The sequence below is a fragment of the Babylonia areolata genome, chromosome 18 (assembly GCF_041734735.1).
Source record: "Babylonia areolata isolate BAREFJ2019XMU chromosome 18, ASM4173473v1, whole genome shotgun sequence".
NCBI classification, from domain to species: domain Eukaryota; kingdom Metazoa; phylum Mollusca; class Gastropoda; order Neogastropoda; family Buccinidae; genus Babylonia; species Babylonia areolata.
The window spans coordinates 34,611,206-34,625,823 of record NC_134893.1 but is presented as its reverse complement, the minus strand read 5'-3'; the positions used below and the strand labels follow the sequence as shown (position 1 = coordinate 34,625,823).

The following is a 14,618-nucleotide window of genomic DNA, read 5'->3' as shown; positions in this document are numbered from 1 at the left end:
AATCAGTTCAAGAGCCGTGTATGCAATTTAACATGACATTCTACTTCACAAAATTTTCTGTAAAATTCTTGACTATATTCATCACTTCATATAAATTTTTCTATGATCTGCACAGCATTGCTTTCTATGTTTTTAAATGAGTTATCAGTTGACAATGTAATATTATATTCAGTGACAGGAAAATGATCGGATTCATATCGATCAGCAACATGGAGTTCACACAAGTCACAAACAAAATCATAAAGGTCATTAGATAAAATAAAGTAATCATTCACACTGCATCCATTTTCACTTGAGAATGTATAGCGACCTTCCTGGTCACCATTACAAACCCCATTCAAAATAATCAAGTTTAAAGCAGTACACATATTCACTCAGTTGAACACTGACCGAGAGTCATGCTTATCATCATCACGATTATGCTTATGATTATGATTACTCTGGTGATGATGATGATGGTGATGATGATGATGATGATGATGATGATTAGTATCATAATTCTTCTTCTTCTACATTTTTTCAGCGGTAATCGCCTACAGTCGCACATCACCGTAACGCCTATAATTATAAGAGCGCATTTTTTTCTGTTCAACACTAATGTCTTTATGTCGAGGTACGTAAAATATTCTGGCGTGTACTTGTAATAAAAGTTACTGGGAACTGGGAATTCTTGTAATTGATGGGCTAACTATGCCAAAAAGGTCCCGGACAAATATCATGTAGGGACATTTCCCACTGATCATCTGAGTCAGGACCTCTGCGCATGCCTGTGGGTGTTGGGAAGTTGAGTCCGGCTTTGCAACTTTTTAGCTAGAAAGGACAGGTAAGTAACGACAAGAATAATATGTCTCTTCTCCGTTTTTTGTAGCTAGCGCGCCTGTGAAAGGAAATCAAAGTCGACAGAAGTCACAATCGTTTTCTGCTTGTAGTTTGTGTGTGAAAACAGTCTTTCGGGTCGAAACTGGATGTAAGAATTACGTCCCCTCTTACTTTTCCTTTTGAACAAACTGCTCAAGGAGTGAAACTGCAAAAGGCGGCTTCTGCAGTTGTGTGATGAACAGAGGAAGGGCTTTAGAACAATAGATTGTAAAGTCTGCCCACACTGCGTTTTAGCCGGGTAGGGAAATGGCCATGTAATCTTTACGTGTGTCCAGATGGTAACTTGAATGATGGTGAACAACGTGCTCAGTGATACAAATTACAATGTACATTTAGAATGGATCAGGATGTCTATCAATTATCATCAGTGTATCTTTTTTAATCCATTACAGAAATTAGGTTGTGCATTTGTAGGACTCGTATCTTGAATTCCACAGGACTTCTGAGAAGCAGAGATTGCAAAGTAAATGTAGACAAATAAGACTGTGACAAAATGTGAGCAACAGAGCCATAGCAATCATTCAAATCACTATCATAGTATCAAACACCACCCCAAGATCGAGTGGTATAATAGTCAATCAGCACATACTTTAAGGTTATTTAAACTAACCACTCATTATGACAATGTCAATTAAGCTAAACACTCAGGAGGAGGGGCATAAAAACACACATGTAACAAAGCAGATTAGAAAACATTGTAAAATGATGATCATTAGAGAATGTACATGTTGTACATAATGTGCGAGTGTGTTTTTCAGCTCTTGGAAAATGACTTTCACAAGGTTGACAACCACAGTGGTTCCAGTCAACTATAAACTTCAGCTTCAGCCTTACCTGGATGAAAAGAAATTTCAGGGAGAAGAGATTATCACGTTGGAAGTAAGTTTTAACTAATATCAATCACTCTCTCTCTCTCTGTCTCTCTCTGTCTCTCTGTCTCTCTCTTTCTCTCTGTGTGTGTGTCTCTCTGTGGGTATGTGTGTAAGTGACAGAGTAATCAACAAGTTGGTTGGCTTTTTCATGGCTGAATTATGAGAGAGAGAGGGAAAGAGAACATGGGAGGGAAGTGGAGTGATAATGTTGGGAGTAATAAATATATGAATTATTCATAAGATAATTCTTTGGGTGTTTACTGAGACACCATGCATTTTGTTCTTAATGTTTATATAGTTTTAAATATGAAATAACCACTCAGTAGTTTTAAATGAATGATGAAATAACAGTTGAAACACAGTACCTTTCAGTTTCAGTTAATGTCTACTTCTCATTGTCATTGAATGTGGACTTTCCTATTTATAGTTTGATTTGTCCTCAGCAAAGAGGATAGCAAACTGTCCAACACACAGGATTTTGTAATTTTTCAATTCAAAACTTTACTTTTGCTAAATCTGAACAGTTGTACTGTGCATGGCAGTTATGAAGTAAATGCACTTGATTACTTTTGAAAGTAATTCACTAATTGGTTGATAATTAGAGAGAGAGAATCTAAATGGGATTTGCCATTTCTTTGCAATGCAACTTGTCATAACATGACTCAATATCTTTGATAGGAAATGTACCCTGACATGTAATTGCCTCATACACAGCAAGATTCAGCCAGTTTAGGGGAGGAGGGGGCCAGGGGGAGGGGGGGGGAGCCATATTTTTTTTAATTTGTTATTGAAGTCCTTCATAATGATGAACAACACATATTAGCAGATAATCATATACATTCTGTTTTGTTTTGTGTTATTATTCTTGATGTCATCTGTGTATTTTTGATGTTATCTGTGTGTTCTATTAAAAAAAAAAAAAAAAAAAAAAATCGGGTGACAGCTACTGAGCTAGGCCTGTTGGAAAATCCTGCATTTTAAGTTCTGGCTATGAAAAGGCACTGCCAAGGCTAAAGAAAGATTTTCTGCTGTTTTCCAGATTCACTTGGCTGTTCAGGCAAAACTTGGATGCAAACAGTAACCATTCAGTTTTGTTTAAAATCTGTTTATTACAAATTTGTATAATGCAGTAATAAACAGTACAGGGTATGACATACACTTTCTGTTACAATATCTTTTCGCTAACATTGCTTGAGTTAGCTAAAAACTTTAAAAGAAAAAAAGACTGAGATGTAACTGATAGTGACTGAAAATCAGTTAACTGACTAAGCTGGATTAGTCAGGTTGCTTTTTATTGACAAAATGTATTTAACAAATAATAAGCTCTTGATTCAGCAAACTACACTGGCATCCTTCTACCCCCACACCATTCTCCCACTCTTTCTTTCTCTTTGAATTAATCCATGTAGATTGTCCGTTTGTTGAAATGTGGAATGATTAATGTTTGTTTCATGTAATTTAACATCAAGTGGAAAACTTAATTTTTTAAAAATAGATTCATACTTGACAGTATGTGTTTAGCTGATATTAATTGAGGTTTTTTTGGTTTCTACCTTAGTTTGTATTACCATTTTTAAAAGTTGATTTTGTTGTATAAAGGTATTTATTTTCAATGTTGTGAAATAATTTTCCCATCTCTCTCGAGTATCCTCCCTATCTTCAAAGACATAAGCTGAAAATAAAAATGCCTGATTCAGATATGATATGAAACCCACCTAAATTCAAGACTTGGGGTATGGTTTACACAAGATGTGGGTGAATGTAAAATGATTAACTATGATAATTTGTTCTCACAAGTTAAAATCTTATTCAAAATATGGTCACTCCAGTTGGAAGAATAACTGTTTTGAAATCACTTGTGTTGTCAAAATGCATGCATCTTTGGGTTTTACTACCAATCCCACCAGACCGCTTTATACAAAATCTACAAAGAGGTGCTTTGAGAAGAGGTGTTTTGAGTTTGTGTGGAATGGAAAACAGGATAAAATAAATAGAAAGGTTTCTACTGAACAACAAAGCAAGGTGGACTAAACATAACAGAGATAGTAAAATATATACATTTTCATAAATTAGTTTAGATCAGAAAATTTTATTTTACAAATTACAAATGGAAACACTGATACAAACAAATGTGTATGATGTAATGATGCCAGAGGTTCCATTGAATTTTTAAAATTTTTTATGGTATTGTACTCTCAACGTTTTTGGTTTGTCCTTGAAAATTTGTTGAATGAAAAGTGCAAAAATATATGTCATTTCCATATCTCAAGAGGTATTATAATTTTTGGAACTGTTGAACATAAAAACTGACAATATATTTGATTTTATTATAATGTTAGCACCCCCAAAAATGGAGTATGGCTGCCAGCACGGCAGGGTAAAAATGGCCATACATGTAATAGCTCACTCATGAACGTGATAGTGAACGTGAGAGTTGCAGCCCACGATCGAAGAAGAAGAAGAAGAATTATAATGTTAGCCAAATTGTATCTATAGGTGTAAGATGGAAATACTTCCCTCCAAATTTATTTTCTGAAAACAGTTTTTCAAAATAGTGTTATACAAGGCAAAAATTAGAGAACAATGTGTCCAAATCCAATGTTAAATGGCTTACTATAAATCAGTGCTTTTTGTACAGAATAGACTCACATATTTCTCATTTGCTTATGTGATGTAATACACAACTTGTAAGTTATATGTGATTCTCTTTGTATTGTTATCCAATTAACCTTTTGTACAATAATTGTTCATTACGAAATAATGTATAAAATCATTTTCCTGTTTTTGATGTTTCGTTCCTGTTTTTTTTTTAAATTCAATTATTTATTTGTTTTATTTATTTTTCATTTTTCTTTGTGCATAGGATTGTTGAACCTTTTTTTTTTTTCATTTTTGACTTTGTATTTCTGTTTAATTTTGAAATAAATTATTATTTCAAATGAAAAGAAAGCCTTTGTAGGAAATCTGTTGACATTCTTATGTAGTCTTGTCTGTGTTTTTTTCCTTTAGTTGTTATCACTGTTTTTTTTTGTTTTTTTAAAATTATTTTATTATTCTAAGTTGGTAATCTTGTTTCATTTTCAGGTCAAAGAGACAACTGACAGATTCGTTATTCATGCACAAGATCTCCAAATTGAGTTGGCTGAATTGGAAGGTTGGTTTGTGGTAGTTGAAGACTCTGTGCGTTAAGCAAAAAAAGAAAAAAAAATTGCATGGAAAAGATTTCGCTTGGCAATTTGTAGAACATTTGTTTCTTTGAGGGTGTGTGAATAAATGTGGTTTTGTTGAATGTTTAGAGTGCTGGTTTCTCACCCATGTTTCCTGAGCATGATCACTGGTCTTGGCCTGCCTAGTTGGTTAATTTAGGATGGAGATTTTTCCAGTCTCCTAGGTCAGCATATATATGCAGAGCTGCAAGTGCCAGATCTGCCTTCATGTGTATAGATGTACATACTGATGCAATTTTTGACTCACTTGTGTAAACAAAGTGAGTCTATGTTTTAACCCGGTGTTCGGTTGTCTGTGTGTGTGTGTGTGTGTGTGTGTCCGTGTGTCTGTGTGTCTGTGTGTCCGTGGTAAACTTTAACATTGACATTTTCTCTGCAAATACTTTGTCAGTTGACACCAAATTTGGCATAAAAATAGGAAAAATTCAGTTCTTTCCATTCATCTTGTTTAAAACAATATTGCTCCTTTGGGATGGGCCCAAAAAAATAAAAAAGAAGCCTAATTATATGCAAACTGTATTTACTGTTATATTTATATTTTTTGTATTTTCTAAACTTGGCACTTTGACCTCTTATTCTGACACAACAACAAGAGGAGTCATTATTATCAGTTTTTGTTCAAACAGGAACTTCTTTTGCTAAGCATGGAAGTTTTATTTATTTTGCAAACGTTTTGGTGCAGATAGTAAAAAAGGGAAATTATTCTGTAATTAATGCTAGGGGACTTAATTTATCACAAGTGAGTCTTGAAGGCCTTGCCTCTCTTGTTTACTTTATACTATTAACACAGCAGTACATATTTCAATGCAAAATGAATAAAACTGTTCCTCTTCTGAGAGTATTTCTTAGAAAGCTTAAGCATTGGCACAAAACGGAAGAACACCCAGCATGAAAAAACTTACGATATTCTGATTTTCAGGACACATGGATACAATATAGGCCAATGTTCTTGGAGTTATTTTAAACTTCCACTCAGCTACCTGACTAATACTTGTTATTAACTGATTTTTCTTTTCATTTTTTATTATGGTTGATAGAGTTCTTTATTGCGTAATCCTTACACTAAGTTTGTGTGCAGAAAATGTGAAAAACTAAATGTATTATTTTTACCATGTAATATGATATATTTGGGGCCCGACATTGTATCCCCCACCGGAAATTACATGAAGCAACTGAAGTACATATGTCAACCTATCACAGTGTAATTGAGTCCCACTCATATATGAAATGCTCTGATTATTTTTTCTCCATACATGTTTTAAGTACTTTGCACCCCATACATTAAATATATTCTTTAAAATACAACAACAAAGAAACAAACACCCCCCAAAAAACAAACAAACAAAAAAAAAAAAAACAATAAAAAGAAAAAAATAAGGCTAATGAATGTGACAACTACTTAATGCTTTGTAATTTTGTATTGAAAAAACAACAGAAAAACTAGAAAAGAAAAATGCTAATAATCTGTTTCATTTCTTGTTTCATGCTTTTAACTGATTCCTGTATATATTTCTGTGTTGAACTGGGAAGTTGACAATGATCGACAATGCCCTCGTATGGAACGCAGTGCGCCGGAGGCAGATTCCATGACACTTATCTTTGCTAATCCATTGAAGGTACAGGTGCCCGTTTCTATCCTTTTTCTTCAACTCTATTCCCACACCCCCCAAACCCCTTTCCATCTACAAATCCCTGTGCATCCCCCTTATCTTGCTCTCTTTGTTGTTTGTTTTGGCAGACGAGATGAGAAGATTGGGAAACAATCTGTCTTTTGTATATTGGTTGTTTTTATTTTCTATTCATTTGACTGTTGATTGATACAGATGTTATTATGTTATTTTTATCTATTTGTTCCTTTATTATTCACCTTAAAAAAAGTATTGTATTCATTTTTTAATTTACTTTAAAAATAAATTTCATGGTTATTTGCTTGATTATATATTTATGCCGCGCCATTAAACTAGATCAATTTCAATTAAATCTTCAGCTTATGTGGCAGCTTTTTGCAAGACTGAACCGGCCAGATAGAGTGGAAGAGGTTGAAAAAGAGCAACTGCCTCTGTGCCTGTACCTTAACCCGTTAACTTCCTACACGATGGCTTAACTTGTCAGATTGTAGTTGAGGCAAATTTGCCTACATGACTTAACCTGTCATCAAACTTTCCTGAATTTTCCTTCAGCCAGAAACTGAGAAAGACTGAGAAGTAGCATCATAACTGTTGTCCAACCTAGAAGAAGACTGTATTTCAATCACGAATGAATATGGAACACAATCCTAACATGGTATATGGTGTGGTGTGGGGCTTAAAGTGTTGACAACTGCCATCCAGATCAGCAGACTAGCACATTTGGATTCATGGTTTGGTTTGACAGACTTGGTGCAGAGCAGTCTGCATGCCGTGACAGCCTTTTTGAAACTGAAACTGACCCTGTCTTTTGTGGCTAGTACCGGTATATGATTGTATATTATCTTATTGCATTACTCTTTTGTCGCAACAGAATTCTGTGTAAAATTTGGGCTGCTGTCCCAGGGTAGAATGTTTCAACATGGTTCAGCACAACCCTTCCTCTTTTTCCTTCTTTTTATTTCTCTCTGCAAGTGGAAATTGCTACAGAATTTTGCCATGAACGTTACAGTGAAGAACCAGTGTTATTATACAGACCTGTGAAAAAACATATCATAAGGGCTTTACCTTGTTTACAATGAACTCTTCAATGAATGTTGGCATTCTGTCTCTTCTGTCTTCTTGTGGGCTTTCAGCAAGGTGTCTACAAGCTGCATTTGAAGTTCGAGGGCACTCTGAATGATGAACTGCGAGGCTTTTACCGCACGACGCATAAACTGCTGAAGGGCGAAGAGCGTAACGGTGCCCTGACTCACTTTGAAGCCACAGGGGCTCGGCGTGCCTTCCCCTGTTTCGATGAGCCGGCGATACGAGCCACGTTTGACATAACTCTTATAGTTCCAGGTGACAGAGTGGCTTTGTCGAACATGGTGAGGGTCTGTGTGTGTTTGTGTGTGAATGTGTGCGTGTGTGTGTATGTTTGTGTGTGTCTGAGTGTGTGTGTTTAAATGCTGTTCACTACAGTAGTAAAACAGTGTTTATGCAAGGATGTTGTTTTTTCTTCAGAATGCAGTTTTTGTCATAGTTCAAGATATTTTAAATGCTTTCTGATTCACACATAGAATATGTTGAACAGAGTTCATCCTCATTCTTGTTCTCTTGGTCAGTGTTACTGGGCTGATTTCTTTCTTTTTTTTTCTTTTTTTTTGTTGTCTTTTTCTTTTTTCTCACAGTTTAACCCCTTAACTGCTGTATCCTTGATGGGATGAGGTCAGTGTGGCATGAATTGAAAGCCCTTCACTGATAAGCATACTTATCACCAGCGGTCAAGGGGTTAAGAAAATCATTGGCTACAGAACCTCTGGATTGTAATTCAGCTTGAATTTGTGGTGTCTATCACTGACATGTCTCCGACATTTATCTTTCTACTGGACTGTGATTAAAGGTAAATATCATGACAGGATAATGGTATTTGTTTTTGGCTCATCAGAAGTTGTATGAATTTACAATTAGGGCAGACAACATTTGTTTATTGAGGGGAGATATTATTTGTGCAGTGGATTATGAATTGTCATTTGGATAAACAGTGAAGGGAGATGGTATTTGTCTGTTGGCTTATGAATAGTTGCTTGAACCATCAACAAGGGGAGATAATCATGGTTATTTGTTAATTGGCTATTAATAGTTGTATATGTATCTATATATGTATATATATGTATGTATTTATATATATATATATATGTATGTGTGTGTGTGTGTGTGTGTGTGTGTGTGTGTGTGTGTGTGTGTGTGTGTGTGTGTGTGCTTTTTCATATGTGTGTGTGTACATATGTGAGTGAGTGTGGGTGTGTGTGGGTGTGAGGCTAGTATTGCACTGTGTACACAAAACGTGTGCCTGAAATGTTATCTTTTGAACCCCAGCCAGTGAAGTCGGAGAGAACACACAAAACCAATGGCTGGAAAGTGGTCAAGTTCCAGACAACTCCCCCAATGCCGACCTACCTTGTGGCCTTTGTGGTTGGCGATTACCACAGGGCAGACGCCTCTGACCAGGATGGCGTCAAAGTTCGAGTCTTCACACCGCCAGGGAAGGGAAACCTTGGGATGTATGCGGCTAGGGTAAGCAGGAGGACTGGTGTGGAAAAACGGGAATGATTTGGTGGTGTTAAGGTTATGTTACAGAATGACTGGTTGTGTCGTTTTGTCTTATCAAGAAAACAAACAGTGAGTAACTCCCCCCCAGCACTCTTACCCCTCAGCCCACCCCACTGGCCCCCCACCACCTGCTCCTCCCTGCACTCTTACTCAGGCCCCCCCCAACCCCTCCCCCTTTTTTATAAGTGTATGTTTGGTGAATTTGACCCATTTTTCCTTGTTTATCTTTTTTGCTGCCTTTCGATTAAGTGCATGATATTGGGGTGCAAGTTGTCAGGCTTGTGTTAGAAATCCAGCTCAGAGTATCAAAACTATGGGTAACAAAAAGATCTGAGCACATCACTCCTTTTTTGCAACATCTCCACTGGCTCCCTGTCTCACACCGAATAAAGTACAAGATCAGCACTCTATGTTATAGATGCATTCACAAAACTGCCCCTTCCTATCTCTGCGGCTGCCTTCACCTCTACACTCCATCTCGCTCACTACGATCGGCCTCGGATCCACTCTGTTTACGCATACCCAGATTCAAACACTTGACTGTTGGCCGCCGTTCTTTCTCTGTTTCTGGACCTTGCGATTGGAATGAACTTCCTTTTTCGCTTCGTCAAGTCTCCACACTCAGCTCTTTCAAGTCTGGCCTTAAAACCCACCTCTTTCCAAAATAGCCTCCCTTGCCTGCCCTTCCTTGTCTTTAGTTTCTACAGTATTAGAGTTATGCATGCGTGTGAATGACTGGTGCGAAAGCGCTTTGATTTGTCTCTGCACAAGATCCAGCGCTATATAAATACCATTATTATTATTATTATTATTATTATTATTAACTAGTTTCTGCTATGGAGACATTTTGTTTTGGTATTTTCTCTTTGATTCATTTGTCAGATTGTTGTTTCGTGAAATTAGTTTGTGAGAAACTTGAAATAAAACATCAGAGAAGTACTCAGATTCAGAGCTGTGAAGTCAAATGTGTTGTTTACTATTTTCATGTTATGATATGTTGAAAACTACGGGAGATAATCGCTTGGGCTCACTCTCTGTGATTCAGCCACGAAAAATCTGTTAATCAAGTCAGATATAGTGACAGTGACATCCGGCATGATAAATTTCAAGCATAGTGAGTTTCTGTTTAATCATTATGGGTGCCAGATCTTTAAAAAAGAAAAAAGAAAAAGAAATAATGTCTCTCTATTTGCTATACAGGTTTAGGTCCTGTTTGAATTTTCCCTGAATTCACCATCATTCTTTCCAAAATCACTGTGTTGTTGAGACAATGAATACACAGTAAGAGCTCAGGCGCAGTTCTTTGTTTTTTGTTTGTCTGCATAGGACTTTCAGGCTTTTGTCTGGGCAGAAAGAAAAAAAAATCAGGCCTGGGTTGGTCTCTCTGCTTTTAACTCTGATGACATGATTCACAAGTATGTGTAATGATATAAATGACTGTTTTTTGCTGTTTTTTTTTTGTTTTTTTTTTTCAGCTGGGGGCCACAATGCTACCTTTCTACAAGGAGTATTTTGGTATTCCATACAACTTGCCAAAGCTGGATCTGGTGGCTGCTCCTGACTTTCCCATAGGTATTAGTATGTTCTTATTTGGTGGTGGTGGTGATGATGATGGTGACAATATTGTTATCAGTTCTATTTTAAAGAAGAAAAAAAGTTACTGACACAATGTTGCCATCACCACCATGAGCACTGCCATCACCTCCCAACAACCACAACAAACACAACCACCAAACATCCCCACCAACAAGCAAGTGTATGTGTCAGTGAATGATAATGAGTACCGTAAAGTTCGGTCTATAAGCCGCGACTTTTTCTCCCAGCTTCAGCCTCTTCAGCTTATACAATGAAGCGGCTTATTTGCGGATTTTCCCAATCCCGGGAGTGTCACGTTCTCGTCTATTCTTAGCTGCCCTTCAACTCACCAAAATCATGATCTCTGTTCATTAATTTTTGGATGAGCTTCAGATTTGTGTGCTAACTGTTCACGTTTTAAAAATCAGATCCGTACACATTAAAGCCTTCAGTTGAGCATTCAGTTCTACTCTGCTCAAGCGCACACCATCATCATGCCGAAAATGCGACATAATGCCTACGATGCAGCCTTCAAATTGAAGGCGATCGACCTAGTTGTTGAAAAATGCAATAGAGCCGCTGCACATGAGCTTGGAGTGAATGAATCGATGATACGACGTTGGAGGAAGCAGCGTGGAGAACTTTTGTGATGCAAGAAAATGACAAAGGCCTTTAGAGGCAAGAAGTGTAGATGGCCTGAATTAGAAAACCACCTCGAAGACTGGATCAACACACAGAGAGCGAATGGCCGAGGCGTTTCCACAGTTCAGATCAGACTCAAGGCAAGAACAAATTGCTGCAGAAAAGAACATTGAGGGTTTCCAAGGTGGGCCATCATGGTGCCTCAGATTCTTAAAACGAAGAGGTCTTTCAGTCAGGACAAGAACAACTCTCCGTCAACAGCTTCCTCCTGACTTTGAAGAAAAACGAACAAACTTCCGTAATTTCACACAGGAGAAAATAGCCGAGAATATCAGTGGTCTGCAAGACGTCATTAATATGGATGAAGTACCTTTGACCTTCCTCTTAACAAGACTGTAAATAATAAAGGAGAATCATCCATCACACTGAAAACAACTGGCCATGAAATAACACACTTTACTTGTGTTCTGAGCTGCACAGCATCAGGAGAAAAGCTACCACCAATGGTCATTTTTAAACGCATCACAATGCCAAAGGAAAAATTCCCGAAAGGAATCGCCATAAAAGTCAACAAGAAAGGGTGGATGGATGAAACCTTAATGAAGGCGTGGCTGGTAGAGTGCTATGGCAAGCGTCCAGGGGGTTTCTTTCGCCGGAATAAGGCCATGCTTGTTTTGGACAGCATGAGAGCCCACATTACTGACTCTGTGAAAGAAGCTGTCAGCACAACCAACTCAATTCAAGCAGTGATCCCAGGAGGCACAATCAAGTATTTGCCACCACTCGACATCAGTATCAACCGTCCTTTCAAAGTGGCACTGCGTGTCGAGTGGAAAACCTGGATGACAAGTGGTGAAAAGTCATTCACCAAAACTGGACGTTTACGACAAGCCAGCTTTGTTGGAGTCTGTCAATGGATCCTGACAGCATGAGGGAAAATTAAGCAGTCCACCATTGTCAATGGTTTTTGTAAGGCTGGACTGTGTGCTGCGGCAGACGACAGTGCAAGCGACGAAACAGCAGCGACCTCCACCTTGCGTTCAGGTTCATCAAGTGAAAGCGAGGCTGAGGTCAGTGACAAGATGGCGGAGGAGGCAGTGCTGACCCTCTTTAACTCAGACACTGAAGACGAAGATTTCAGCGGATTCAGTGAGCAGGACGACGTGGAATAAAAGTGACTATCCTTAAATTATGGATCTTATTTTCGTTGTGGTTTTTTGTGTTTTTTTTTGTGGCACTTGCAGTATTTTCACTTGCTTTTCTTTGTGTTGTTTCCGTTTGTGTTTATTAATTCATAACCTACAGTATTGATAGCTTTTCCGTAGTATCAGTATGTGTATGAAGTTCAAATTAAAAAAAAAAAGTGTTAATTTTTTTGTGGCACTAGCAGTATTTTCGGTTGGTATGTGTTTCAGTACCGGTAGTAGGTGAGGCTTATAGGCCAGTGCGGCTTATGTGTGTATGAAGTTCAATTTAAAAAAAAAATTTAGTGGGTGCAGCTTATATACCAGTGCGCTCAATAGACCGAACTTTACGGTATATGAGCATGTCTCTGTCTCTTGCTTAGTGGCGAAGGTGTGTGTGTGTTAGTGTGTGTTAGTATGTGTGTGTGTGCAACTGTTTCTCTTGCTCTTGAGTGGGGGATGTGTGTGTGTGTGTGTGTGTGTGTGTGTGTGTGTGTGAGTTGCTCTGAATTTGGGAGGTGTGTGTGTGTGTCTGTGTGTGCATGATGACGTGTGTGGATATTCCTCAAATTAGTGCCAATCAAGAGCCAGTGTGTATGTTACCATCTGCTCTCTGTTCTTTCAAGTCTGTCCTTAAAACCCGGTCTCTTTCCAAAATAGCCCCCCCCCCCCCACCAACCCCCCAAACAAACACTAAACACCCCCTCATCCCCTCACGCCCAGCCTCCTTCTGGCCTGCAGTTTCTCCAGCTTTCTATTTGTTTGTTTTCCATCTCTCAGAAATGGAGTATTGCATGGGTGTGAATGACTGGTGAGTAAGTGATTTGATTTATCTCTGCACAAGATTCAGCGCTGTATAAGTACTTTTGTATTGTCATCAGTATTATTATTATTATTGATCTGTTATTATTGTTATTATTGGTATTATTATTATTATTGGTATTATTATTATTATCATTATTGTTGTTGTTGTTATCATTATTATTAATGATGTCTGTCCAGGGGCCATGGAGAACTGGGGCCTAGTGATCTACCGAGAGGCGGCTCTGCTGGTGGATTTCAAGAAGAGCTCACTCCTGGCGCGAGAGTATGTGGCCCTGATTGTTGCGCATGAACTAGCCCACAACTGGTTTGGCAATCTGGTTACCATGGTAAGTTTGTGTGAGTGCTTTTAAAAATGTTTTTTTTTTTTTGGTAATCTTTTAAAAAAAAATTATTGTAACATAGAACATTGGCTAGTTTTGATGAAATCTGAGTGGTTTTTGTGTTTAAAAAAAGTTACTAAAACATCAACTGGTATCCTGGTTACCAGGATAAATCTGAGTGCCTTTTGTCAGTCAGTTTTGTATTTCAGGTTCCAAGGTGTATTTCAGCACTGCTGTTTTTTCATCAACTATATTGACTGTAGGATGTAGACTGACCCAAAGCTGTTCAGCAGTCAAGTTTCCATGGTGAAATTGAATGCTTGAATTTCACTTAAGTTTTGAAAACAAAGTTCTTTAATTTATTAATTCACCCACCTACCATTAGGGATACATAGGCCCCCTTCACTATACACTTAGATAATGTGAAATTTTTGTATTTGATGTGAATTTTTTGTGTTCTAATAAAGATGACGCAATATCGTGATCGTCTCAAAATAGAGGAAACTCATTCAAGTCTTTTTGAAAATACCTGGTTAGTTTAAAAGACATGGAACCCCTTCTTGGAAGAGGAGGAATTTTACTTCATGTCCTGTCACACACAATGGTGATTGCGGACATTTTTATTAAGGTATTAATGTTCACATTTGAATGTTATTGTCTAAAAGGTAGATGGGGGTGGGGTGGGCGGGAGAGTTGAATCGTGAGTTGGGGGAAACAGGGTAGATGGACAGTGGAATCAAAGATGAGTACTTGAAATAAATGAAGTACAATCAAAGAAAAGTCAAAATTTGTACTTCTAATACAACAGAAGTAGAATGCCCACATATAATAGCATTGTCTGAAATATTACTATTCTGCTCGTCTAGATTTCTAT

At 37.7% G+C, this 14,618-nt stretch overlaps 1 protein-coding gene across 2 annotated transcripts in view; it reads left to right on the top strand.

Moving 5' to 3' along the window:
• Positions 1-741: 741 nt before the first annotated feature.
• The window catches only part of LOC143292701 (puromycin-sensitive aminopeptidase-like), a 52,838-nt gene continuing 38,961 nt past the window's right edge, over positions 742-14,618 (top strand). The window contains exons 1-8 of one of the 2 annotated variants that reach the window (XM_076603213.1): positions 742-823; positions 1,638-1,758; positions 4,836-4,905; positions 6,509-6,594; positions 7,740-7,973; positions 8,965-9,162; positions 10,674-10,770; positions 13,602-13,750. In XM_076603213.1, the coding sequence (XP_076459328.1) occupies positions 1,648-1,758; positions 4,836-4,905; positions 6,509-6,594; positions 7,740-7,973; positions 8,965-9,162; positions 10,674-10,770; positions 13,602-13,750 (945 nt within the window). In that variant the 5' untranslated portion in view covers positions 742-823; positions 1,638-1,647. Of the gene's footprint in view, positions 824-1,010; positions 1,118-1,637; positions 1,759-4,835; positions 4,906-6,508; positions 6,595-7,739; positions 7,974-8,964; positions 9,163-10,673; positions 10,771-13,601; positions 13,751-14,618 lie in introns of those variants that run through there. The other variant, XM_076603215.1, reaches the window with a different exon arrangement.